The 27,824-nt window shown below is 36.3% G+C and overlaps 3 protein-coding genes across 8 annotated transcripts; 2 read left to right on the top strand and 1 right to left on the bottom strand.

The window, feature by feature from the left end:
• Nucleotides 1-20: 20 nt before the first annotated feature.
• On the top strand, nucleotides 21-17,585 carry LOC125275473 (cytosolic phospholipase A2 gamma-like). Of its 5 annotated transcripts, XM_048202431.1 has the most exons (15): nucleotides 21-298; nucleotides 510-535; nucleotides 649-763; nucleotides 1,255-1,397; nucleotides 1,484-1,685; nucleotides 5,936-6,041; nucleotides 6,111-6,251; nucleotides 6,346-6,411; nucleotides 6,796-6,993; nucleotides 8,199-8,318; nucleotides 8,504-8,596; nucleotides 8,925-9,079; nucleotides 9,195-9,369; nucleotides 9,571-9,756; nucleotides 17,489-17,585. In XM_048202431.1, the coding sequence occupies exons 1-14, from the start codon at nucleotides 242-244 to the stop codon at nucleotides 9,729-9,731; spliced, it is 1,758 nt and encodes a 585-aa protein (XP_048058388.1). In that variant the 5' UTR covers nucleotides 21-241; the 3' UTR covers nucleotides 9,732-9,756; nucleotides 17,489-17,585. The 5 variants fall into 5 exon arrangements, with proteins under 5 accessions (XP_048058388.1, XP_048058390.1, XP_048058387.1 ...); XM_048202433.1 differs by lacking the exon at nucleotides 17,489-17,585 and having other exon boundaries at nucleotides 9,574-10,614; XM_048202430.1 differs by lacking the exon at nucleotides 17,489-17,585 and having other exon boundaries at nucleotides 9,571-10,614.
• Nucleotides 11,412-17,474, top strand: LOC125275472 (cytosolic phospholipase A2 gamma-like). Of its 2 annotated transcripts, none has more exons than XM_048202429.1 (14): nucleotides 11,412-11,669; nucleotides 11,885-11,910; nucleotides 12,069-12,183; nucleotides 12,545-12,687; nucleotides 12,774-12,975; nucleotides 13,796-13,901; nucleotides 13,971-14,111; nucleotides 14,198-14,263; nucleotides 14,407-14,604; nucleotides 14,867-14,986; nucleotides 16,206-16,298; nucleotides 16,662-16,816; nucleotides 16,932-17,106; nucleotides 17,306-17,474. In XM_048202429.1, exons 1-14 carry the CDS (start codon nucleotides 11,427-11,429, stop codon nucleotides 17,461-17,463), a joined length of 1,941 nt encoding a protein of 646 aa, XP_048058386.1. In that variant the 5' UTR covers nucleotides 11,412-11,426; the 3' UTR covers nucleotides 17,464-17,474. The 2 variants fall into 2 exon arrangements, with proteins under 2 accessions (XP_048058386.1, XP_048058385.1); XM_048202428.1 differs by having other exon boundaries at nucleotides 17,303-17,474.
• Nucleotides 17,461-26,139, bottom strand: si:ch73-347e22.8. The gene is made up of 6 exons (XM_048202436.1): nucleotides 26,054-26,139; nucleotides 25,883-25,939; nucleotides 22,599-23,021; nucleotides 20,521-20,575; nucleotides 18,385-18,517; nucleotides 17,461-18,255 (listed from the first exon to the last, which is right to left on the bottom strand). The coding sequence occupies exons 3-6, from the start codon at nucleotides 22,902-22,904 to the stop codon at nucleotides 18,225-18,227; spliced, it is 525 nt and encodes a 174-aa protein (XP_048058393.1). The 5' UTR covers nucleotides 22,905-23,021; nucleotides 25,883-25,939; nucleotides 26,054-26,139; the 3' UTR covers nucleotides 17,461-18,224.
• Nucleotides 26,140-27,824: the final 1,685 nt, after the last annotated feature.

Genomic DNA, 27,824 nt, shown 5'->3' with positions numbered 1-27,824 from the left:
TACAATTTAAAATAACTTTTCTATTTTAATATATTTTTAAAATGTAATGTATTCCTGTCGATGGCAAAGCTGAGCAGTCATTACTCCAGTCTACAGTGACATGATCCTTCAGAAATCATTCAAAAATGCTGATTTGGTGCTAGAGACTTGACTGGAAATATTGTTATGGGGCAACTTGACAAAGCTAAGTCAGCTCTGCTTTTCTCGGTCTAAACCACACCAGAAATTTCCTTCGCATCACATGCTCTCACTAAAAAGTTTCAGTTTGGTTTGCAGACTTCAGTTCCTGACAGCAGAGGTAAGTGTCTTTACAACAGACTTTTAAATTTAAATAGCTTTCTGCTTGGCTTCTAAATATCTTTTCACAAAAATGTTGCATTTAATTGAATTTATGAGACTGGAAAAAGAATGTAATTTAGCAATGTTTGCAATTGTAAATAGTCATGGTACAGTTCAGAACAGATCAAACCTAAATCAGTTAAACCTCAGTCTTAATGTCCTTGTTACAGATGTCTGGTGGAAAGCGAAGAAAATGGTAATACAGCATACATTTTTGATACCATTGAAAGCATTTTTGACAAGACAGTTTATGAGTTTATCTAGTATTCGATGGAATTGTCTTGAAACCTCTTGATTGGTTTTCTACAGCGATTGCGAAGTGAGAATCGGTCATTCACTAAACGAGGCCGAGAAGAATCATGTGACCAGCAGGAGAGAATCAGCTCTGGAGTGTCTTAAAAAACACGGCATACATTGTAGCCTGGTAACTGTGTTTCAACTGTTCCTAGACTGAATCTTTTAACTAATATGCAGGGTCACATGGAAACTCCACATAATTCCTCATATCTTGTGTGTTTAAATATTTTAGATCACTTTGGTTGTGCTTCTAGCTCAACAACAGATGTAACCATATCTAAATCTAATATTTAGAATTATGCAGATACTGAAAATGCACACTAAAAGTTTGTAAGCTTATAAAGTAAGTTTAACATCACATATTGTTTGTTAATCAATGAACAATGATGTCATTACTGATTTCTTTTATTCTGAACTTTTAAATGAACCTGAATGAATTACATAAAACACATTACATAATGCTGAAACAAATACGGAGAACAGTATTACATGGAAAGGTTTGTGCAGGTCATCTAATAAAGGCAAATTCCTTCTCACTTGACAGAATTCCTTACAGAAGAGCAGGCACTTTTATAAATAGTTGCTACAAATATGTGGTATTTTTCGCATTCTTTACAGGACAAGCTGCCCAACATCGCTCTGCTGGCTTCAGGAGGAGGTGAAAGAGCAATGGTGGGTTTGCTGGGATCACTGGTCGCACTGTCTAAAAATGATCTGTTGGACTGCATGCTGTATCTTGCCGGGATTTCTGGATCTACCTGGTAAATAAGCAAATGCATGCGCTCAAATTCAGCACATCAGATTCTGTTGAATAGAAACAAATGCCAAACCATTTTTTCTTCATAAGGTGCATGGCATCAATATACAAAGAACCAAATTGGTCCAGCAACCTAGAAGCAGTGAAGGATGACTTTGTACAGAGACTTCTTCAGCCTGACATCAGTTTCAAGAAGAAATTGGTGACACTCAAAAAATACTACAGACAAAAAGACAATTTCAGTCTGACAGACATCTGGGCAGTGCTAGTTTTAAGCAAGATTGTTAAAAAGGTGAGATTATTACTGCTAATTAACAAGTAATCTTGTTTTAGGCATTATCAGTATGTTTAATGCAATAAATTACCACATTTGCAGGTCTTGATAATATTCTGCTTTCTAAAGGGTATATATATTGGTGGGCATAAAAGATTTCTTTCAAAACCAATCAAAAAAATCATAGCAACCCCAAACTTTTATAAGTTAGTGTAATATAGTTTTGATCATATATATATATATATATATATATATATATATATATATATATATATATATATATATATATATATATATAGTACAGTCCAAAAGTTTGGAACCACTAAGATTTTTAATGTTTTTAAAAGAAGTTTCGTCTGCTCACCAAGGCTACATTTATTTAATTAAAAATACAGTAAAAACAGTAATATTGTGAAATATTATTACAATTTAAAATAACTGTTTTCTATTTGAATATATTTCACAAAGTAATTTATTCCTGTGATGGCAAAGCTGAATTTTCAGCATCATTACTCCAGTCTTCAGTGTCACATGATCCTTCAGAAATCATTCTAATATGCTGATCTGCTGCTCAAGAAACATTTAATGTGGACAATTGTACAAAATATTTGTGTACAGTATTTTTTTTCAGGATTATTTGATGAATAGAAAGTTCAAAAGAACAGTGTTTATCTGAAATCTAATCTTTTGTAAAATTATAAATGTCTTTACTGCCACTTTTGATTGATTTAATGCATCCTTGCTGAATAAAAGTATTAATTTCTTTAATTTCTTTTCAAAAAAATAAAAATAAAAATTCTTACTGACCCCAAACTTTTGAATGGTAGTGTATAATGTTACAAAAGCTTTGTATTTCAGATAAATGCTGTTCTTTTGAACTTTCTATTCATCAAGGAATCCTGAAAAAAAAAAGTACACAACTGTTTTCAACATTGAAAATAATCATAAATGTTTATTGAGCAGCAAATCAGCATATTAGAATGATTTGTGTTGATCAAAAATTTTATTACACTACCTTATAAAAGTTTGGGGTTGCTATGATTTTTTTGATTGGTTTTGAAAGAAATCTTTTATGCCGACCAAGATCGTATTTATTTGATAAAAAATGCAGTAATAAACAGTAATATTGTGAAATATTATTATACTTTAAAATAACTGCTTTCTATTATAATATATTTTAAAATGTCATTTATGCCTGTGATGGAAAAGCTGAATAATGTCTATCTTCTCCACAACGTAATCACTTACCCATGTATGCACTAGCAGGAACAGACAAAAAGTGCAAAAGTAATAAAACATTACTTTCAGCTTTCAATTAAAAAAAAAAGAAAGTTATACAGCGATTAACATAACCCGCAATGTTAAGAGATCTTTTGAATGGCATACATATTGTAGGTGTCAGTGAAATGGTCAGAATATAACAATAAATGTGTTTTTAAATAAATTAAGGTGTATGTTGTATAGATTATGTTGTTGAATGCATTACTGCATTAAACACTTGCAAAAAAGAACTTCTTCATAAAAAAACACCTGCAAGGCCTCGAAGAGAGCGAGTCTCAGCAGCCCGCCAGAATGGGTGAGCATCCGTCTATTTTACTGGCTTGTATTGCCATAGGATTCAGATTAGCTCAATGATTTCCCTCAATGAAGCTCCCGTTCAAACAGTTCACTTGTATTGCGTCGCTAGATGCTGTGGGAACACAGTCCAATCGCGCCATGCTATGATAGCAGAACGACAAATGTTTAAAGGCCCCAGCCTAAGACATTTGGAGAGAAAGGCCTCATGGCAGTAGGGGATCTCGCCCAACACTGAAAAGGGGTTCAGACCATGGGTCTGAAAGGGAAGGTACTAGTGGGTTGAGCTCATTCAGAGGTCAATACCAAACTAAACAGAGAGGACTCGTGCATGTAGTGCAGGAACATCCAAGTTGTAAAACCTGGAGAAGGTGGATGGCGAGGACCAGCCGGCCGCCGCACAAATGTCGCCAATGGATACACCACTGGACCACACCGAGGAAGAGGCCATGCCTCTGGTGGAGTGTGCTCTTACACCGATGGGGCACTGTAGACCCATCGAAGTGTAAAGCAATGCAATGGTACATTACTTAAAGGTGGTACAGAGGATGTTTTGTTTTATACATTTTTGCAATATTACTTGAAACTGTCTTCACTAAATGATAAAAGACTATTTATTAGGTGCACTGAAAGGAATAATATTAATATACATCATCTGTGCATGAGGTAGGGCCTTAAAAACATCAGCCAATCGTTTACGCGATCATCGCGTAAAAAAATTGGCCCTCTGGCTTGTCAATCACTGCCATTGTTAGAGGTGTGCGCGGATTGGCCCTCTGGCTTGTCAATCACTGCCATGACGTTCCTTGTGAGAGACGCGCGGCTGCGCGCTCCAGTAACTTTCCACACTCCGCATGCAATGTTTTTGTCAGGAGACAGGAGTAACAGCTGCAGATTATGAGTTACCTGCGGTGAGTCCGACATAATGAATCCACTAAGTGTGTGCACGGCTTAACGATTGTAAGGCCGATTATGAATGTAAATTGATACTTATGACTGATCGCGCTCAAACGCGTCCAGTCAGAGCCAGTTGCGTTCAGTCTGCGATTACAGTCGGTGTTCAAATTCCATGTGAAAGTATATAAATCTGCTTCAGGAGCAGGAAACAATCGCTGTATGTTGAGTACAGTCAGAATGTTTTAGCTAGTCGTAAAATGTGTGCCCGGCTTAATAACACAGCGAATGCCGGTGGTAAACAAACACTTGTGCACGAGTTTTGGGAGGCGTTCACTTGAAATGAGCTGTGAAGGAGGGGGGTTGTTCTTCCGCATGCGCTCATTTCAAAAACTCAGTCGACGAAAACATCCTCTGTACCACCTTTAAGTACATTAAAAATCAAGTACTTTTGTACTTTCACTCAAGTAAAATTGAAAAGGAGTACTTCATAATTTTACTGGAGTAATATTTTATTATACTTATCAGTACTTTTACTCAAGTACTTGATTTGTGTACTTCGTCCACCACTGCCTGAGGGGACGAGGAAGTAGCGGCTATAGAAGCCTGACTTGCTGTGGGTTGGCATGGGCATGTGAACTTGAACGGGCCAGTGTTTGAAATGAACACATTGTCTCCAACGCCTGGAACTGAACAGGGTGTTAGAAGGCAAACTCAAGACTTTTTAGAGGGTGGTCCGGCCACAGCAAGACTTAATCTTCCCTTCTTCATTCTTGGAGGATCTGGACGGCTTCTGAAGCTCTGGATCCAGCGTTATCTTAGGATGGAGACCCTGGTGCTTGGTGGATTGGGATCACTGTCAAGGCTCAGGCGCTGGTTTGGGCTGAGTGGTCGCAGGTGCCGGTTTTGCAGGCTGCTGAGTTGGCGTGCTTTTCTGGTGACTTGAAGCAGCTGCAGAGTTGGAGCACTTTGGCAGGAAGTAACTCATTGCCTGTGAAGACTTCTGTGCTGCAGTGAAGCGTTCAGCAAAACTACCATCTAACGCGGGGCCGAAAAGGCCAGTGGTGCAGACTGGGGAATCGAGGAAGGCAGCCTTGTCTGCCTCCGTGATCTCCATCAAGTTGAGCCATAAATGGCACTCCAGTACCACTAAGCTGGCCATGGCTCTGTCGATAGCCTGAGCAGTATAGTCTTTGTGGTTAGTACGGTGCTGCTCACTATCGAGGAGTCGGCGGCGGGTGGTCATCCAGTAAGCCCTACCAATTCTTAGTGTCAGAAGCTGCCACTGACATGCTGTAATTTTTTTTTATTTGCATGCTAAATAGCCTCAGGGGAAACACTGAATCAGCAGTCAGCAGCGCTGCATCAGCTTGCTTGCAGCTGTAATCTGCTTGACTGCAGAGCGCTGATCAGTCGGCTTGCTGGCAGATGTTAGCTTGCTTAAAGGGCATGGAGTCAGCTTGTTCTGCTGCGAGGCTTCTTTGACAGTGAGAGGCTTCTTGTAGTAGTCCAGCGAAGAGAAGATTGCACGTCACTGAAGGAGATTTAGACTGAATCCAATGGCGATATGAGCCGGTTATATAGACAGAAGCTCCACCCGCTCTGGCGGGCTGCAGCGCCCGTTTCGGAGGGCTGCACACAGATTGGTTCACGCAGAGCTGCTGCAGTGCAGTGCTTTACAGTCAAGTACTTTTGTCAATTAAATGCATCCTTGCTTAGTAAAAGTATTAATTTCTTAAAAAAAAACACTCAGAACACACACACACCAACAGACACACAATATTTATGATTTTCTACAGATAGATGAGAGTACTTTAACCAGTCAGAGGAGCCGACACAGCAAAGATCCTTATCCCATCTACACCGTGATTGATATGCAGAGCAGATTTGATCAACTAGAAGCAGGTAATGTCAGTGTGTTTGTGAGTTGAATGTGTTTTCACTGTGCCTGAGACTTACAGTGTTCTGCCATAGAGAAATTTGTTGAGATCACGCCACATGAGACTGGCTACTCCATCCCTGGGGCCTTTGTAGATACTTCCTGTTTCGGAAGTCATTTTGACCAAGGGGTTAAAATAAAAGACCAGCCTGAGATTGACATGCTGTTCCTGCAAGGTGAGCTGAAACAACACATAGGCCTACTTATTTATCTTTTATTTCACCTCCCATTCATTTGTCCATTTTGTGGTTTGCTGATTTTTTTCCACAGGTCTGTGTGGTAGTTTTCTTGCTGACCTAGAAAAAGTACTGGAGGAACTGTTACCTTTAATCAAAAGTAAGTCCATGTTCATATTCAAGTCCATGTTCATAAAGACAAGGCTAAAGCCTAGTCCCAAACTAAAATGCATGTTTGAGCTGTTTTAACTGAAAGCAACATGCACTGACATGTCTTAAAACATGTCAGTGGCATTGTTTTGACTCGAGATGCACACCACACATTTATAAAATCTACTTAAATGTCCTAGTTTAACTAAAGCTTACTCCTGGCTTAATCTCTAATCCTGTCTCTGATACCAGGCCATTGCAAAAAAACGGTTATATTGTGAAATATTATTCCAATTTTAAATAACTGTTAATGCATTGTAATATTTTAAAATGTTATTTATTCTTGTAATGTTGCAAAATGTAAAGATACAACCTTTCAACCATTTTATTTTAGTGCTAATGTTGCACGAGTTGGACGTGATCGGTGACCACTCATCTTCAGAAATAAAACAAACAAACATTCACTCTGTCAGTGATCCACATGTGGACGAGGCTGGCGAAGTGCTTTTGACACTTGTGGAACTGAATCTTCTGGTCTTAAGAAAGGAAGATCCTTCATCTCACATTCAAATCCTGAATAACTTACTGAGCGGTATCCATCACATTACTGATATATCTAAGCTAAGAATATAATCGAAAACATTTAGTTATGTTGAAAATGAGAAAACTTGTTATATTGCTGTGATGAAATCCAATTTAAAGGGTTAGTTCACCCAAAAATGAAAATTATGTCATTAATTACTCACCCTCACCTGTCTGTCTTCAGAACACAAATTAAGATATTTTTGATAAAATCCGATGGCTCAGTGAAGCCTCCATTGACAGCAAGTTAATTTACACATTCACTGTCCAGAAAGGTAAAAAAAAAAAAGACATATTTAAAACAGTCCATGTGACTACAGTGGTTCAACCTTAATTTTTTTTGAAGCGACGAGAATACTTTGTGTGCCAAAAAAACTAAATAACGACTTTATTCAACAATTTCTTCTCTTCCGTATCAGTCTCTGACGTGCGTTCATGAAAGCACCATGGTGAACTCCATTTTCTGGGTGAACTAATGCCGTGTTCCAGGCAACCCGTAACCCCAGTTTTTCCAACCTTCTATCCGTGAAAGTGCACTGGAACGGCAGTCAAACCCGTGACTTCCCACCCGTGAAGTCATACCCATACTAGATCGATGTACTCCCAGCTCCGCGTGACTTGCCTGGAACGCTACAAAGTTGTGAGTCGTGGTTTGAAGCCGTGACTTACGGGCTCAAAAACCTGCCTGGAATGCAGCATAACCCTTTAAATTACTGGCAATATCAGACTCAGATCTTCTACAGTACACAGCAAAATCCCCAGAGTTAAATCATCTCTGCTTAGAGTACATATGGTCCCTCTCTAAACAGTGTTAAAGTAACACTGAAGCATAATTAAAGTTAATGAGATACTTAAGCAATTAATAAGGCTGTGACTTAAGTCACTTGTAGTTCTTGTGTTTTTTCTTATGTCTTCAGTGATTCTGCTTGTTAACAGCAGGTGTTCATCACTAATGCGCAATCATTAATTAATTGGTTAATTATCTCATAAAATGTAACTGTGCTTCAGTGTTATTTTAACACTATTTAGAGAGGGACCATATGTACTCTGAGCAGAGTTGATTTAACTCTGGAGATTTTGCTGTGTAGTTTAAATGGCAGTGCATTAGTGAATAACAGGCTGCTTTAAAGGATATAGTGTAGAATTCCAGAAATAAAGACTGTAGATGATGTGTGCTAGAAATTCAGTGCATGATACAATTATTCTGTCTTTCAGGAAAGCTGGACAAAGAAAAAAATGAGAAATTAATCATCATGTCAAAAGAAATGAATAAGAAAGACATTAAGGAATACACACTTTATATATACAGCCTTCATTCATACTGGAATCTGACATGTGAGTTTTCCTGTATTTGTCTGTGCATAGTATGTGACTCAAAACCCACTTTACTATTCTGTAATTTGTTTCTGTAATTGATATTGTGATCATTGGACTAAGTAAAGCCAGCTTAATTACTTATTGTATATGCTGATAAAAAATTACCTATTTTTTAGCTTATGAAAATCCTTCTCTTAATTTAGGCAGCGAGATATGGACTGTGATTGTTAAATGCATTGAGTTAGTTACTCACTGGATGTGGGGCACAACATACAACTTTCTGTACAACATGGCAGGTGAGCTAAATAATTATTTAATCAATTAAAATAATACATACAAAAGTAAAATCTATTAAATATATATATATAACATTATATAATAACAAATTACATTATATATCAAACTAGTAGAGTGAAGTGCACATTGAATTTATTAAACCCTGACATTTGTAGCACTGACAGCACGTCTAAATGGCTGTAGACTTACTGTACTAGTACATTTACGGTCAGAGGTGAAGCTTCATCTCTTGGAGATGTCTAGCTGTTGTCTTACTACGTACAAATGTCTCGTATTGTAATTTAACTAAATGAAAGAGAATTTTAAATATTTTACCATCATCCACAGCGGAGGAGGTGTCTCCATCTATTCTTAAAGAGGAAAAGAGGCATTATGTTGATGCTGGGATTGACATCAACTCACCTTTTTTGCCAGTGCTGAGGAAAGAGAGACACATTGACATCATTCTGTCCCTTGATTTCAGTGAGACAGACCCATTCAAGGTAGAGTAATTTCATACTGTTCATTTTTCTTATTAACCTGCATACTAATAACTAATGGTATCCTCCTCCCACCACATGCACATTCTCTATTAAAAACACTGTTTTTAATTCACAGTCATTGATAAAAACCGTAGATATGTGCAAAGATCTACACATTGATTTCCCTGAAGTCCCAAATGACTTAGACGATGAGAGAGATGATCCAAAGGACTTTTATGTGTTTGAAGGCCCCAATGCACCGACTGTAATTCATATACCTCTTTTCAACAAGATGAATTGTGGCGATAAAGGTAACGTCCACCTACTGCTTTGCGATTTTTGAAATGTTCAAATTGTCATAATAATTATAATTGTTATTATTTATATATTTAATAATGTTTAAATGTATATTTATTTACGATTAAGGATTTTATCTTTATGTTAAAAACTGCAATTTGCAGAAAAGCCAAACATGAAAGCTCACAAATGTCCTAAAATATCTGTTTTAATAGAAGAAATTGGAAAGTGGAGGAAAACATATAAAACCTTCCAACTCCCCTACGACAGTAAAATGATCTATGACCTACTGGAGAAAGCTGGAATGAACATCAAAGATAACAAAGAGAAGCTTCTGACAGAGATCCAGAAAGTCATCAAACGGAAGACATCATAATTTCTTTCCATTTATTGATTCTCAGGTGTGGCTTGTCACATCACAATAGAAATTCACTGGCGTTAGTTCAAAGAAGAGGTGGTTAGAATGAGAGGGATTGTTTGTTTGTACTGTCTGAGAGAGTGATGGAGACACAAAATATATCAACATTTTGTGGAGCATACAAAGGGATATGGAATTGTATTTGTTTATAATTGGAATAATGGATATGAATATAGACCTGCTGATGCAAGTTCTTAATATATGTTAAATTCAATATTAAAGTTCCTTTAGAAGTTTAATGAACTGAAAGCTCACACAGACACACCAAAACTATTCTTTTACCAAGTTGTAACTCTTTCTATATTTACAGCTATTTCCCCCACATATCCTTCATTTCATCACCTGCATCTTTCATTTTATCACAGACAGAAACAAGAAAGTTTTATCTATTTTTTAATTTTTTTTTTTGCTGTTGTTTTTTTATTATTTTGAGTTGTTTCTCATTTACGCCATTAAATCATTTATAATGTTACACTTTGCACATAGGGAATGGGATTTTGGGTGGGAATAAGTAATGAGTACAGATTGGAGGACCAAATTTTAAACTGTGAGATTAACTGTGACTGTTTTATTATAATGACAGCCCTAGATTTTAATGATGATATTTTAATAACTTGCTGAAATCCTAGTTGTTTAATTTTGTACTTAATGATACTTTCTTTATATCACAGCATATAAAATGGGAATTTAGACATAGAAATAAACAGACTGGACTGTGCTCCTCTTCGGTGTCACATAATCCTTCAGAAATCATTCTCATATGCTGATTTGCTGATCAAGAAACATTTCTTATTATTATTAGTGTTAAAAACAGTTGTGCTGCTTAATATTTTTGTGGAATCCGTGCTACTTTTTTTGTTGTTGTTGTTGATTAATAGAATGTTTAATAAAAATCAGCATTTATTTGAAATAAAAACAACTTTTGTTACAATGTAAATGTCTTTACTGTAACATTGATCAATTTAATGCATCCTTAATAAATAAAAGTATTAAAACTATTCGTTTTTTAGTAATTAGTTATTTGTAATTCAAATTTATTAAAAACAACTATTTAAGTAAATTTCACATGATTTTATAAAAGTGTCTGTTTAAAATATAAACTTGTTTAAGTGAGCAGAAAAATCTAGACATATACCTTACTATTACCTGAGACTGATATTAAAATTGTTTTTGCAGGTTCTGTGATTTGGCTTTATTTATTAATATAATTTTATTTTTTCATCATATACCACACATATTAAAATTAAATGAAAGCATGCTTTTGGTGCATAAGATTGGTGCACAAACAATAGCTCAGGGAGGTCAAAAAAATACATGAAAAGAAGTGTTATGATACTACAACATCAGCAATCACAGACATTCACATTAAGACTGAATTACATTTCTCAGAGTACTGTTGAGTTTGCCAAATAACAGTATGTAATTTGCTCTGGAAGTTTTATAGAGGTTGTCTAAGAAAAACACAGACATGGCAGAATAGAATGATATTCTGCACTTGACCTATGACATTCTATGGCATGAAATTCATCTAAATGTAAATGATCTCATGGATGTGGCTGTTGTGGTTTGTGAACATATGGGCACCAACTGCTGCAGTAAATGTGGTGTATTCAAATGATTTTGACATAATCCTTTTATGTTTACCCATTTTAAATGCCCATTGCCCGCCGTGCACAGTTGCCCCGAAGCCACCGTGTTGGCGAGCAACTGGGCTTGGGCCCGCCATCGCTGCTTGCAGCTATATTTTTCAGTTATTCCTGCTCTGCTTGGTTTAACCCCTCACAGGTGATACAGTGGAATGCTAAGCGGCTAAACCACATCTTATATTTCCTTGTTCCCACATTGCTATCAGATAGTTTCATTTTGGCTTGCAGACTTCAACCTCTGTCAGAAAAGGTAAGGGCTTTAAAAACGAAAAATCACTTTTTGCTTGGTTTCTAAATATCTTTTCACTAAAATGTTGCATTTGGATAAATGTATGCCTTGAGACTGAAAAAAAAAAAAAGTAATTTAGTAATGCTTGCAAACAGTGACGGTACAGTTCAGAACAAATCAAAACTAAATCAGTTGCTTCTGAATATTCACTACATCTTAAAATGTCCATTTTACAGATGTCTGAGGAAAATCAAAGCAAAAGGTAATACTGCATTCATTTTATTTTTGCTTCTTTTCCATCATGCAGTGTCACAAGACAATCATAATTCAAATTTAAGTTTCAGTTTATACTAGTACTTCATGGAGTTGTTTTGAAACCCTGTGTGAACAGTCCTTTCTGTCCCTGTCCTTTTTATACAGCGATAGTAAAGTGAGAATTGGTCATTCACTAAATGAGGCTGAGATGAATCATGTGACCAGCAGGAGAGAATCAGCTCTGGAGTGTCTTAAAAAACACGGCATACAGTGTAGCCTGGTAATTAAATCATTCTGCAGTTTCTAATCCAAATAAACCTAATTTTATTATTAATAAATCCTCTTGTTCATTTAAAAAAATATTTCATAGCTGCATTTGAGTTTAAATGATGCCCTTACTGGTTAATTTCATCCTGTAAATGAACCTGAATTAATTACATAATGTGAAAACCCTGACGATCATGAAAATACATGACAAATACAGAGAACCATTCTGTTTTAGGGAAATGTCTTTCTTGGAAAGGTTTTTGCAGGTCACCTAACAAAGGCAAGCTTTCACTTGACTGAACTGGAGTCCTTAGAGAAGAGCAGGCATTTTTATATAGTTGCTTAATATAATGTGTTTACTGCATGCTTTACAGGACAAGCTGCCCAACATTGCTCTGCTGGCTTCAGGAGGAGCTGAAAGAGCAATGATGGGTTTGCTGGGATCACTGGTCGCACTGTTTCAAGATGATCTGTTGGACTGCATGCTGTATCTTGTTGGGCTCTCTGGATCTACCTGGTAAAGAAGCAAATACATGCACTCAAATTTAGCTCATCAGATCCAGCTGAATATAAACAAATGGTAAATCTTTTTTTCTTCATAAGGTGCATGGCATCATTATACAAAGAACCAAACTGGTCCAACAAGCTGGAAACAATGAAGGATGACTTTGCACAGAGACCTGAGGGTGGTCACATCAGATTTGAGGACAAAATTTCGAAACTCAAAAAATATTACAGACAAAAAGACACTTTCAGTCTGACAGACATCTGGGCAGTGCTAGTTGTAAGCGAGATTGTGAACGAGGTGAGAGAAACACTATAAAATAACAAGCAATCTTGCTTAATTTAAGCATTAAAGGATTAGTCCACTTTTAAATACACTTTTCCTGATAAATTTACTCACCCCCATGTCATCCAAGATGTTCATGTCTTTCTTTCGTCAGTCGAAAAGAAATGAAGGTTTTTGAGGAAAACATTCCAGGATTTTTCTCCTTACAGTGGATTTCAATGGCTACCAACAGATTGAAGGTCAAAATTACAGTTTCAGTGCAGCTTCAAAGGCTTTAAACGATACCAGATGAGTAATAAGGGTCTTATCTAGCGAATCGATCGGTCATTTTCGAAAAAAATGCAACCGTTTATGCTTTATAAACAAAATATCGCCTTGAACGTACTTTCCGCATTCTTCATAACGCTTACGCTGAATGTTCTACGCCTTCCCTATTCTACTTACGGAACGAACGTGGCGCCAGTTTCGTTTTTTTCCGTAACTTGAACATTCCTGAACTTGATGCCTAATATATCCCACCCACTAACAGGTGCCGTGATGAAGAGAGAATGAGTGTTATTCAGTGCTCATAATGTTATGCCTGATCGTTGTATATTTAAAGCAATAATTTTCACATCAGAATTTGATATCGTTCTGCTTTTTAAAGAGTGGAAACTGTGAGATTAACTGTGTTTCGATTTTATTATATTGACAGCTCTATTTTTTACGTAAATATGTATACCAGATGATATTTTAAGAACTTTATATACCAATTGTTTAATTTTGTACTTAATACTTTCTTAATACATGATCACACTATATAAAATGGGAATTTGACATTAAGTTTTTTCTACAGATAGATGAGAGTACTTTTACCAGTCAGAGGAGCCGACACAGCAAAGATCCTTATCCCATCTACACCGTGATTGATATGCAGAGCAGATTTGATAAACTAGAAGCAGGTAATGTCAGTGTGTTTGTGAGTTGAACGTGTTTTCACTGTGCCTGAGACTTACAGTGTTCTGCCATAGAGAAATTTGTTGAGATCACGCCACATGAGACTGGTTACTCCATCACTGGGGCCTTTGTAGATACTTCCTGTTTCGGAAGTCATTTTGACCAAGGGGTAAAAACACAAGACCAGCCCGAGATGGACATGCTGTTCCTGCAAGGTGAGCTGAAACAACACTCTTATTTATCTTTTAGTTCACCTCCCATTCAAATGTCTATTTAGTTGCTTGCTGATTTTTTCCTGCAGGTCTGTGTGGAAGTGGTTTGGCTGACCTAGAAAAAATACTGGAGGAACTGTTACCTTTAATCAAAAGTAAGTCCACTTTGTTCATATTATTTCATTAAAAATACAGTAAAAAGTAATATTGTAAAATATTATGACAATTTAAAATTGTTGTGATGTTGCAAAAAAATACAACCTTTGTGTGTTTGTGTTTTTTTTTTTTTTTTTTTTAGAGCTAATGTTGCATGAGTTGGACGTGATCGGTGACCACTCATCTTCAGAAATAAAACAAACAGACGTTCACTCCCTCAGTGATCCACATGTGGACGAGGCTGGCGAAGTGCTTTTGACACTTGTGGAACTGAATCTTCTGGTCTTAAGAAAGGAAGATCCTTCATCTCACATTCAAATCCTGAATAACTTACTGAGCGGTATCCATCACATTACTGATATATCTAAGCTAAGAATATAATCGAAAATATTTAGTTATGTTGAAAGTGAGAAAACTTGTTATATTGCTGTGATGAAATCCAATAAATCAAACTCAGATCTACTACAGTGGTTTCGGTGACAGTGCATTATTGAATAACAGATTATATAGTGTAGAATATAATGTAGAATTCCAGAACTGAAGACTGTAGATGACGTGTGCTAGAAATTCAGTGCGTGATATAATTATGCTATGTATTTCAGAAAAGCTGGACAAAGAACAAAAAGAGAAATTAATCATCATGTCAAAAGAAGTGAATAAGAAGAACATTAAGGAATACACGCTATATATATGCAGCCTTCATTCATGCTGGAATCTGACATGTGAGTTTTCCTTTATTTGTCTGTGCATAGTATGTGACTCAAACCCCACTTTGCTTGTAATCTATTCTGTAATTAGGGCCCGAGCACCGATGGTGTGAGGACCCTATTGGAATTGCTCAGCCAATTATTCTTCTTCTCCAAAATGAATCACATTTTTGAGGGCCTAAATGTTCTCAAAATCTCATGAAACTTTGCACACGCGTCAGAAGTGGTGAAAATTTACATCTGATATGGGTTTCAGAATTAGGTGTGGCAAAATGGCTCGATAGCGCCACCTACAAAAATTCAATTAAGCGCCCTTCGTGCTACGTTTCACGTACAGTTATGAAATTCGGTAGACAGATGTAACAGCCCAATACCTACAAAAAAGCCCCTGGGTGCAAAGTTTTTAAACCCAACAGGAAGTGAGATATTTTGAATTTTCTCTACAATATTTTGGCAGTTTTTGCCATTTTCACATGTTGTACTTTAACGAACTCCTCCTAGAGCTTTAATCAGATCAACATCATATTTGGTCAGTCTAATCTAAAGGCCTTTGAGACGCTAAATTGCGAAGATCTAGAGTTTTCGCTGAAAGGCGTGTCCGTAGCGGCCTGGCAAAGTTCAATAATTCGGCCTAAAGACATCTATATGACAATATTCAGTTAGCCATAGCTCCACCTGCTGGCAACAGGAAATGGCATGCTTTACACTGTAATTCATTACCAGATTCACGTTTCATTATGCCACGAAGTACCAAACATGCTAGAAACACGTTAAATTATGCAACACTTGGCTGAGTGCTAATGTTTGCAAATAACGCCACGAAAGAAACAGGAAGTTGTTGTAACTCAGGCATACAATGTCCGATCTGTTTCAAACTTCACATGTTCGATGATAGTTCTTGCCTGAAGACATCAACATGGCAATATTCAGTGACGGTCAAAGCGCCACCTGTTGGCCACAGGAAGTGTGGCATTTCGAAATGACTTTGGCATAATTCTCCTGTATTCACTCGCTTACATGCATGTCGCCCACTGCTCACTGTTTTCCTAAGGCCAATGGGTGCCAGTGAGTCCGGGTGCGAGGGCCCTTTCATCGCTGCTTGCAGCTTTAATTTGTTTCTGTAATTGATATTCTAATCAGTGGAGTAAGTAAAGCCAGCTTAGTTATTTTATATGCTGATTAAAAAATGGCCTATGTCGTTCTGAAGCTAAAATAAATCCTTCTCTTAATTTAGGCTGCGAGATATGGACTGTGATTGTTAAATGCATTGAGTTAGTTACTCACTGGATCTGGGGCACAACATACAACTTTCTGTGCAACATGACAGGTGAGCTAAATATATATATATATATATATATATATATATATATATATATATATATATTTTTTTTTTTTTTTTTTTTTTTTACATTATATCGAATGTAATGTATATAACATTGTATAATAACAAATTACATTATATATCAAACTAGTAGAGTGAAGTGCACATTGAATTTATTAAACCCTGACATTTGTAGCACTGACAGCACATCTAAATAGCTGTAGACTTACTGTACTAGTACATTTATGGTCAGAGGTGAAGCTTCATCTCTTGGAGATGTCTAGCTGTTGTCTTACTATGTACAAAATGTCTCGTATTGAAATTTAATTAAATGAAAGATAATTTTAAATATTTTATCATCATCCCCAGCGGAGGAGGTGTCTCCATCTATTCTTAAAGAGGAAAAGAGGCATTATGTTGATGCTGGGATTGACAACAACTCACCTTTTTTACCGCTGCTGAGGAAAGAGAGACACATTGACGTCATTCTGTCCCTTGATTTCAGTGAGACAGACCCATTCAAGGTAGAGTAATTTCATACTCTTAATTTTTCTTATTAACCTGCATACTAATAACTAATGGTATCCTCCTCCCACCACATGCACATTCTCTATTAAAAACACTGTTTTTAATTCACAGTCATTGATAAAAACCGTAGATATGTGCAAAGATCTACACATTGATTTCCCTGAAGTCCCAAATGACTTAGACGATGAGAGAGATGATCCAAAGGACTTTTATGTGTTTGAAGGCCCCAATGCACCGACTGTAATTCATATTCCTCTTTTCAACAAGACGAATTGTGGCGATAAAGGTAACATCCAACTACTGCTTTGTGACCATTGAAATGTTCAAATTGTCATATTAATCATAATTATTATTTATATTTTTAATAATGTATAAATGTATATTTATTTACGATTAAGGATTTTATCCTGAAACTGCAATGCTAGCATATGCAGAAAAGCCAACCATAAAAGTGCACTAATGTCCTAAAATGTCTGTTTTAGAAGAAATTGGAAAGTGGAGGAAAACATATAAAACCTTCCAACCCCCCTACGACAGTAAAATGATCTATGACCTACTGGAGAAAGCTGAAATTAACATCAAAAATAACAAAGAGAAGCTTCTGACAGAGATTCAGAAAGTCATCAAACGGAAGACATCATAATTTCTTTCCATTTATTGATTCTCAGGTGTGGCTTGACACATCACAATAGAAATTCACTGGCTTTTCTATATAGTTCTTGTCCCTTAGATGGCAGCAAAGAAGAGGCGGTTAGAAAGGGTGAGAGGGTTTGTTTGCATATATTAAAAAACATTTTGTAAAACATACAAGTGAAATGGAATTGTATTTGTTTTTAAGGTGATTAGGCTATAGATGCAAATTCTTAGCCTCTTACCTCTGAAATCTGTTACTGACTTCTTACGTTCAAGTTCCTTTAATAAAAGAGTCTCTCCCTCACCCTTTGGCATGAAACACGATGCAAAAGTTTAGACTTTAGACTGTTAACTGACAGCAGACAGCACACACCCACACCCACAAACACACACACACACACACACACACACACACACACCTAAAATATTCTGTTAATTTGTAACTTTTTTTATTGGGAAAAAGCAAGAAGTAAAATTCTTAAGAAACAGATCTTTTTTTATTTTACTAATATCATTGTCATAGTAAAATAGCCAGCGACATGTTGTTTACAACAGTATAAACAGTATTATTGGATCCACTGAGCAATTTTTCCCCCTCCAAAATCCATACTCCAAAGGAATGATGAAGATACAACTATCAAAGCAGTTTGCAGTTCAGCATCCAATTTGTAAAAGAGAGTCAATAATTCATATGAAATACTTTTAAATGCAGGCCAGAAGATGCAAAGTTTAGATTCTGGAAGGAATATATAAATCATCATTTTAAAGCTTTTAAATGATTTGAATTTGAGGGCAAAGATCCCTGTAATAAAAAAAGAGACAGATATTAGGATGTATTCAAACTCTGAGCTCAAGATTAATTCACATAATTTGGTGACCATGAATCAATCCATATCTGTAATCAGAAGGAAGAATTTCCTAAAAAACTCACTTTAAGGTAGGAACCTTCTTAAGGTCTTCTGCAGAAATCTTCACATAGGCACAAACTTGACTGGACTCCTGGAGCTGCTTTGTAAGGCCATTCAATTCTTCACTCCATTTTGTCTTTTCACTAGCAAAATTACCTGAAAAAGAGCAAAAGAAAGAATTATCAACATCTCTTTATGGGAATTTTTAAGGTGAACTCTTTGCCCAGACAACTTTAGGCTGCAGAGGTTTAAAACTAGGTACGAGGCTACTGGGAGACCACAAGGGGGTGCTAGAGGGACAGTAAAAATAAAAGAATTTACAGAAATAAGTTTTTTTTTTTTTCAACTGCTTACACACAAAATCCTTAGTTGTCACACAATTTCTGAAACCTGAAACTGAAACACCAAATCTGCACAACCATACACTAATCGGCCTTCGACTCAAGTTTTCAATTTCATAAAACACTTTTTGCAAAACACAACACACAATTCTCTATGTAACAAACAAAAATCAGACAGGAAGTATCTTGATTTCTTTTTTCAAACACAACCATTGTTTCTGTCCAACTACACATGGTTGATGTATTTATTTTCTTTCGTACAGCAGAATACTGTATTCACAAATGCTTACAGTAAAAAAAAAGAAAAGAAAAAAGTTTGGTTTCAGTCTTTCGTGTTTACTATGAATTTTTCAACATTTCTCTGCCAATTACTTTCAGTCTTGTAGAGAAATGTACATAGGAGCTCATGAAAGAAGAGCTTTAGGTTTTGAATAATGTGTGTATATGATATATCCAAAAAAAGAATATTATGGCAAATGTGTTTGCAACATAACACAAATGTTTGCTTTTTAGATGTGTTTGTGATATTTTGAATGTAGTGCTTCATTTTGCAAGAGATTTGTGTGTAATGTTTTTAAAAAAAGAGGCAAAGTTTTGAAAATGTGTGTAAGCAGATGAAAAAAATGGTAACACTTTACAATAAGGTTCATTAATTAAAGGTGCCATAGAACGTCTTTTTAAAAGATGTAATATAAGTCTAAGGTGTCCCCTGAATGTGTCTGTGAAGTTTCAGCTCAAAATACCCCATAGATTTTTTTTAATTAATTTTTTTAACTGCCTATTTTGAGGCATCATTAAATATGAGCCGATTTAGGCTGCGGCCCCTTTAAATGCTCGTGCTCCCGCCCACGGAGCTCTCGCTTGCCTTAAACAGTGCATAAACAAAGTTCACACAGTTAATATAACCCTCAAAATGGATCTTTACCAAGTGTTCGTCATGCAGCATGTCTAATCGCGTAAGTATTGTATTTATTTGGATGTTTACATTTGATTCTGAATGAGTTTGATAGTGCCCGTGGCTAAAGCTAACAGTTATTATTGCTCCATCTGCCATTTTTCGCTGTTGTCCTTGCTTGCTTACCTAGTCTGATGATTCAGCTGTGCACATCCAGATGTCCTGCCCTTGTCTAATGCTTGAACATGGGCTGGCATATGCAAATATTGGGGGCGTACATATTAATGATCCCAACTGTTACGTAACAGTCGGTGTTATGTGATTCGCCTGTTCGTCGGAGGTCTTTTAAACAAATGAGATTTATATAAGAAGGAGGAAACAACAGTGTTTGAGACTCACTGTATGTCATTTCCATGTACTGAACTCTTGTTATTTAACTATGCCATGATAAATTCAATTTTGAATTCTAGGGCAACATTAGTTAACTACATTAGTTAACATGAATTAATAATGAACTGCACTTCTACAGCATTTATTAATCTTTGTTAATGCTAATTTCAACATTTACTAATACATTATTAAAATCTTGTTAACATTAGTTAATGCTCTGTGAACTAACATGAACAAACAATGAACAGCTGTATTTTCATTAACTAACGTTAACAAAGATTAGTAAATACAGTAACAAATGTATTGCTGTATTGGTTAGTTCATGTTAGTTAATACATTAACTAATGTTTAACTAATGAATCTTATTTTTTTTTAAAACTAATATGATTATTATATCATTAATATAATAGAAAATACTTCATAATTATTTAATTTTAGAAAGATGTCCTAATAATGTTAGGCTGAATAATTTTCTCACACAGTATTTACAGTCTTTAAAATAAGTTTGGGGATCCTTTCATATTTAAACATACCATCAGTGTCACTCTTCTCTTTCTCCACAGCTGTAACATCATTATTCAACACCGCCTGAAACATAATACAGAGGAAGATGTTTAAAAATGAGGGCTAAGCTATAGCATTTGTTATCTAAAACATCACCTCAGCATGATGAATTTCTTTAGCGGTACCCAAAGTAAGATACTAAAACAAAACATCCAAACAAATGAATACATAAAACTGCTTGCAACTTATTACTGTTATAAATGTTATAACTTATGACAGTTCTTTCTTTAAAGATTTAGTTCACCCAAAAATGAAATTTCTGTGATTAACTCACCCTCATGTAGTTCTACACCCGTAAGACCTTTGTTCATCTTCAGAACACAAATTAAGATATTTTTGATGAAATCCAAGATATATCTGACAACCACCACCGTCAAGGTCCAGAAAGGTACTAAAGACATTGTTGAAAAAGTCGACGTGACTACAGTGGTTCAACCTTAATGTTATGAAGCTACAGGAATACTTTTTGTGCGCAAAAACAAAACAAAAATAACGACTTAATTCAACAATATCTTCTCTTCTGTGCCATTCTCGTGTTTACGTTCAGCACTTCCAGGTTCTACATCAGAATGGCGGCTCAGTATTGGCTGACGCTGATCACATGAGCAGCACGATGCATGAGTGTGATGCTGACGCAGGAGCCGGCCAATACCGAGCCGCTGTTCTGACGTAGAACCTGGAAGCGCTAACCATAAACAGCATACAAGAGTGTCTTATGGGCGACATGAGGGTGAGTAATTAATGACAGAAATTTAATTTTTTGGTGAACTAACCATTTAAGATATTTTTGATGAAATCCGAGAGGTTTTTATCTCCCATAGAAAGCAACAAAATTACCACATTCAATGTCCAGAGAAGTAGTAAAGACATTGTTAAAATTGTCAACTTGACTACAGAGGTTCAACCTTAATGTTATGAAGTGACGAAAATAAGAGAACAAAACAACAATAAGACTTTATTTAACAATTTGAGCTGTTGTCATACGCAGTTGACGTAGTGAAAGCTCAGTATCAGTATTGGCTGACGCTGTACATGTGAGCAGCATGACGTATGCATGCGATGCTGACACAGGAGCCGGCCAATAATGAGTCGGCGTTTGGACGTAAACACGAAAGCCTGCACTGCATTCACTATGTCAACTATGAATGACAACTGCTTTAATGGAGTAGTAAGCGATTTAAAGGTGTAGTAAGTGATTTCTGAGTAAGTGGCTTGGACGAGCACCACAGCCAATCAGCAGTAAGGGGCGTATACAATCATGGAAGCAGAGAAAGAGAATGATTTGAAGAAAGACTGTAAAAAAGAGAGATGGCTGAGAGACATTACAAAAGAGAAAAGGTCAGAGGCAAGTGCTTTAGGAACTGCATTAATATTAGAAAATCTTTCCAGTGCTGGAGTAACCTATGCTGGAAGGCCTGAAATGGACACTAAGGTTGCGTAGTTTCTGCTCATATGCAAGCAACATTGGTTTTGCTATGTTTCAGAGAACCAAGATATGCTGTTGTTGTAAAGTTAGATTTGGTAAACAGTTTTGAGTGTTATTGTTTGTCTGGAGCTGGTGTGCCACTGGCGACTATCAACTCTTGCTTGTATATAATCTTGCATACTGTATGTTCATTTTTGTTCTTCTTTGTCGTTTATTCATCATCATGCTTTATTTTACTTTGCTTCAGATATGATAAAGAGACATCCACTCTTGCATTGCGTGTTCAAGCAGTTTAGGGACATAAAGCAACAAAGGGAGGGGTGTTTTTATTTGGATTCCATTTAAACATCAACATGTTTCTCAGAAATCACTTACTGCACCTTTTTTTTTTTTTTTGGGTGAACTAACCCTTTAACAACTGATTAAAATGGCTGATAGGTACAACAATGCTGAATTAACTTGTATGGTTAATACCAGTTCAACAGGTGAGTTGTTAGTTGTTAAACCTGCTCTACAGCTGGGTGTCAGTGCCTTGCCATATATATATATATATATACACAGTATCATAATTCATTGCACATTTTCCTTATCAATATAACCTGGTGGATCTACATTACTCACCACTGAATCCTTGCATGCTTTAACCTCTTTGTCCTTTTCCTCCTTAGAAGAGGTTAATTTCCCAACCTCATCCTGAAGTTCCTTGACCTCCTTATCTGCGTTGTCCATCTCCTTCTGTGTGTGCTCAACTGCTAAATTGTAACTTTCTATACTGTGTTCTGTTTCTCTCACCTCTGCCTCTACGAACTCCATTTCGTTTGTTAGTTTGTTTAACAACTCCTTGTTAAAGTGCATATATGCCAGCAAGCCCATGATCACAGCTACTATTAAACACAGGATCAGGGGCGAGCATGACTTCCTATCCATGGCTATGTATGTGTAAATCCAATATATATATATATGTACAGTTTTATTAAATCCTTTATCTGTCTTCAGTTGAAGTACACAATGTGCATGTATATGATGAGTATAGCTGCTTGATCTCTAAAAGAAAATACCAACAGAGAAACAGGAAAAATAACAATTAATGTACAGTTAATGACACATTTAAAACAAATTAATTTACACTCATAACAACACATTTACAGTTTTTCTCAATCGATTTGACACATTTCTCCAAACTCGGTTCACTGTTCTCAAAACCGTTAATACAGTGATCTGAACACAAACAGATTGTATGTTTTCGTTCATTTCACACAAATTGCAAATCATATGAATCATTTTCGCTAAACACTATGCACAAAGTTCTCAAATGTTTTCACAATAGTTCATACATCCAACCAAAACTTTAATAAATCAGAAAAAAAACGATCACAGCTTTTTTTAGTTGCTTTACACAATTCACAAACATTTATGTACCATTTGTCCAAACGCAATAAACAAAGCTCTGGAATTTGTCATATTATCAAATGCATTTGGTATGTTTTCAGTTGGCCTGTTTACACATTTATCACATTTGCATAATGTAATAGGGAAAGTAGGTAAAGTATACATAGAGCAAGAAAAGTAAATAAGAATATGCAAGAGAATAAAGAGGTGTAAGTGTAATGGTGGTGTAGACGAAGGGGTGTAATGAAAGGAAAAGTGGAACAGATAGAGGGAGATCATAGTGCTATGAGAAGAGAGGAGGATATCAAAAAGGAGGAGATGAAAAGAGATGGGTGGGGGGCATTGGTGTAGTGGTGTTTTATAAGAACTGCAAAATAAAAATAAACTTTGGCATAATTTTATTTTTGAATATACATATAAGCAAATTTTATAAATATCAGTAGTTTTAAAGCAGTTGAGATAACTGAAAACTTTTGCATGGCAATTTGTACATTCAAATTAAATGACAGGGTGGCACAACTGCAGATATGGCTGTTTTACATGAATTGACAAGGTAAAAACATTAAAGGGTTAGTTCACCCAAAAATGAAAATTCTGTCATTTATTACTCACCCTCATGTCGTTCCTCACCCGTAAGACCTTCGTAAATCTTCGGAACACAAATTAAGACATTTTAGTTGAAATCCGATGGCTCAGTGAGGCCTACATAGTGAGCAATGACATGTCCTCTCTCAAGATCCATTAATGTACTAAAAACATATTTAAATCGGTTCATGTGAGTACAGTGGTTCTTCATCAAAGCGACGAGAAGATTTTTGGAGCGCCAAAAAAATAAAATAACGACTTATTTAATGATGGCCGATTTCAAAACACTGCTTCAGGAAGCATCGGAGCACAAATGAATCAGTGTATCGAATCATGATTCAGATAGCGTGTCAAACTGCCAACGGCTGAAATCACGTGACTTTGGCGCTCCGAACAGCAGATTCGACATGCTGATTCATCTGTGCTCCGATGCTTCATGAAGCAGTGTTTTGAAATCGGCCATCACTAAATAAGTCATTATTTTGTTTTTTTGGCGCTCCAAAAATATTCTCGTCGCTTTATAATATTAACATTGAACCACTGTACTCACATGAACCGATGTAAATATGTTTTTAGTACCTTTATGGATCTTGAGAGAGGAAGTGTCATTGCTTCCTATGGAGGCCTCACGGAGCCATCGGATTTCAACTAAAATATCTTAATTTGTGTTCCGAAGATGAACAAAGGTCTTACGGGTGTGGAACGGCAAGAGGGTAAGTAATAAATGACAGAATTTTCTTTTTTGGGTGAACTAACCCTTTAAGCCTGATAATGCAACATCCAGAGGACCCCAACAGATCATTGTGGCAGAGTGAAAAGGTTTGTAGATCTCTCTTAAATACTGAGAAAAAACTAATTAAACTTGCTAATTTCAAGTATGGGTAGGTTGGTACACTTTCCATGTCAAGTGGTACAATGATATAATATATATTTACAAATATTTGGTTGTACCACCTGACAAAAAAAGTAAAAAAATAAATTGATATGTTATGTAACAACTGAAACTTTTTAAACACATTGTTTATGACTCAAAAATATGCATTTCGTCAGTTTTGAAAAGAGTTTTGAAAAAGACTTTTTTTTTAAGCTTTATCTGTCAGTGACCCATATAACAAAACCTGTTGGAAAAACATTACAATAAACGCGTATTTCGTTAATGTATTTGTACATCCACAGCTGAAAATGTTCTAAAATCAATAGACAATATGCCTGTAGTTTTGATGTTAGTATTTACTTTTAATAAATGCATTAATAGAAAAAATGCAGTGCTTTGTTTTGCAGTAAAGTTGAACTGTTTGGTTATGGTAAGAGTGTGTTTAGATCACTGTGTTAACAGTTTTGAGAGCAGTTACATTACTTTGGAGAAATGTGTTGAGAAAAACTGTAAAAAACAATACATTTAAAGTCATAATGATACATTTAATAACAATTATTTGAATGATTATAAATAGTCTCAGTTATAGGTGAGGTGTGAACTAACTGCATGTAAATTTGTAGGTATATCACTTTCCATACCTTAGTGATTTTTTTTTACAACTCTGCTGAAAAAATTGCCTAGACCAGCAAAGAAGCTTAGGCTGGCAGCAGACATGCTAAACCTCTCCCAGACTTGCTAAACTTGCTAAAGTCTTTGCTGTGTAAATTGGTCTTTAAGTGTCACAAACCCTCTAAAACCAGAAAACAGAACGGAGCAGCAAACCACTTAAGGCTAGTTCAAGATGTTTTCCTGCCATCTGGAGCCATACATTCTATACAAAGGTGTGTGTACAAACTGAAATGCGAAACATTGAAATATAGTAACTTGTAGTTTAATATTTTTAATTATTTGACACACACACATATAAACATAGCAGAAGCTTATTATATATTTCAGCACTACATGTACAAGAATAAGAACGTGTTATTCTGATGTGTGCGATAATAAAACTCACCTTTGCCAAGAGCAGTATACGCAAACAGAAGAGTATCTTTGTTGCAATAAACAAGGGCTGGATAGGAGTGGCAGATATTAAAACTGGCACTCACTGCACACAATATCACCAATGAAGCATAAAACAAAACAAAAACAAAGAAAAAAAGCAAGAGTAAAATAAATATTTTACCTCTGTACGCCTATCTTTCTCTTACACTAAACCATAATCTTTCCTTTTCCCTCTCAGTCTTTCAGAGGTGACCAGTCTAACCAGTTAAGCAACAAATATTCATTTCTGGTTTTATATTTCTAGTGGTGACACGTGACCAGGGGCGTAGTTTGTGGGGGGGATGTAACCCCCCCAATATTCAAAGCCATCAGTTACAACCCCCCCAATACAATACAACCATACCCACGTTCAACCCCCCCAAAGTTGAAACCAAATCTACGCCCTTGCACGTGACCCATTTACAAAGTTGGTTTCTCACAGCCATCAACAAAGATATCTGATCGTAACATATCAGTTTACTGGGGTTTTGTGCCTTATTTGCAACCTGTGAAAACCACTAGTCCTTCCTCAAACAAACTGCAATGACACCTGAACCAACTAAGAAGAATATTTACATAGTGAAAACATTTGTTCTTCCATCTTGAGAGTGGCTTACACAGTAAGAGTAGTAGAGAAGAGACCAGTGGGTGGGGCTTGACGTCTAGTAGTTGTTAGCAAGCTCCAAACCTAATTTAGGTCAAAGAGGTGGAGCTGGACTAGGTCAAGCTCCACCCATTACATCCAGAGAGGGGGAGCTGGAGGTCATTTTGCTCCACAGCAGGGGTGGGGAACTTTGATCCTGGAGGGCCAGTTTCCTGCAGAGTTTCGCTCCACTCATCTGCCTGTTAACTTTAGTAATCCTGAAGACTTCAGGTGTGTTTAATTAGGGTTGGAGCTAAACTCTGCAGGACAATGGCCCTCCAGGATCAACGTTCCCCACCCCTGCTCTACAGTGAGCACCATGTACAGGAGCACAGGGGCTGCTATATAACGTCTTTTGCCACTTGATCCTCACTGTAATAACGTTGATAGCAGCTGAGCAGCACCCCCCCAGACAGCAACATAGTGTGGCCCAGATCCGGCCCACATCATTGATTACACACGGACCAGATGTGGGCCGGATCTGGGCCGACACTATGTTGCTGTCAAGGAACTTGAACCTACAATTCCTCTCAGATCTGCCATCTATATCATCTCGCTGCCTTCATGGTGCAGTGCTATAGCCTATGCCTTGAGATGACATTCAGATAATGTCTGAGGAGGTTTATAATCTGGCATGAGCGCTTTGAGGTAACCAGTGAAAGCAAATAATTGGAGGTAATGTCTCTTTGGTACTATGAAAATTCCCCTATTTGTATTTTTTTTTAACAGTTTTTTTCAACTGCTTTCACAGATTTTCAAAACTCTGCCTCTTTTTTTTTTCAAAACTTTACACACAAATCCAAGAATTGCACTCACAAAATGCAAAATGCTTCACATCTCTTGCAAAATGAAGCACTGCATTTAAAATATCACAAACATACTGTATCTCAATAGGCAAACATTTGTCTACGCAAACACCTTTGCCATAATATTCTATTTTTGGATATATCACATACACACAGTTATTCAAAACCTAAAGCTCTTCTTTCATGAGCTCCTATGAACATTTCTGTACAAGATTGAAAGTAATTGGCAGAGAGATTGCCAAAAATTCACTGTAAACACGAAATATAATAGAAATTTTTTTTTTTTTACTATAAGCATTTGTGGTTGTGAATACAGTATTACACAGTACAAAAGAAAAGAAATACATCAACCATGTGTAGTTGGACAGAAACAATGGTTGTGTTTGAAAAAAGGAAATCAAGATACTTCCTGTTCGATTTTTGTGTGTTACATAGAGAATTGTGTGTTGTGTTTGGCAAAAAGT

The sequence above is a fragment of the Megalobrama amblycephala genome, linkage group LG9 (genome assembly GCF_018812025.1).
Source record: "Megalobrama amblycephala isolate DHTTF-2021 linkage group LG9, ASM1881202v1, whole genome shotgun sequence".
Taxonomy (NCBI): Eukaryota; Metazoa; Chordata; class Actinopteri; order Cypriniformes; family Xenocyprididae; genus Megalobrama; species Megalobrama amblycephala.
Note: the sequence above shows the minus strand (reverse complement) of the source record. Positions and strands in the feature narration are given on the sequence as shown.

Excerpts from the sequence above, each read along its gene's own strand:
- LOC125275473 (XM_048202431.1), top strand. The coding sequence starts at position 242 with ATGCTCTCACTAAAAAGTTTCAGTTTGGTTTGCAGACTTCAGTTCCTG. Across the intron at positions 299-509 it reads TTCAGTTCCTGACAGCAGAG|ATGTCTGGTGGAAAGCGAAG; the intron begins GTAAGTGTCTTT and ends TCCTTGTTACAG. Across the intron at positions 6,042-6,110 it reads ATTTGATCAACTAGAAGCAG|AGAAATTTGTTGAGATCACG; the intron begins GTAATGTCAGTG and ends GTTCTGCCATAG.
- LOC125275472 (XM_048202428.1), top strand. The coding sequence starts at position 11,427 with ATGCCCATTGCCCGCCGTGCACAGTTGCCCCGAAGCCACCGTGTTGGC. Across the intron at positions 14,605-14,866 it reads CCTGAATAACTTACTGAGCG|AAAAGCTGGACAAAGAACAA; the intron begins GTATCCATCACA and ends TATGTATTTCAG. Across the intron at positions 16,817-16,931 it reads GTGAGACAGACCCATTCAAG|TCATTGATAAAAACCGTAGA; the intron begins GTAGAGTAATTT and ends TTTAATTCACAG.
- si:ch73-347e22.8 (XM_048202436.1), bottom strand. The coding sequence starts at position 22,904 with ATGGATAGGAAGTCATGCTCGCCCCTGATCCTGTGTTTAATAGTAGCT. Across the intron at positions 18,518-20,520 it reads AGAGAAGAGTGACACTGATG|GTAATTTTGCTAGTGAAAAG; the intron begins GTATGTTTAAAT and ends GCTCTTTTTCAG. Across the intron at positions 18,256-18,384 it reads AAGAAGGTTCCTACCTTAAA|GGATCTTTGCCCTCAAATTC; the intron begins GTGAGTTTTTTA and ends TTTTTATTACAG.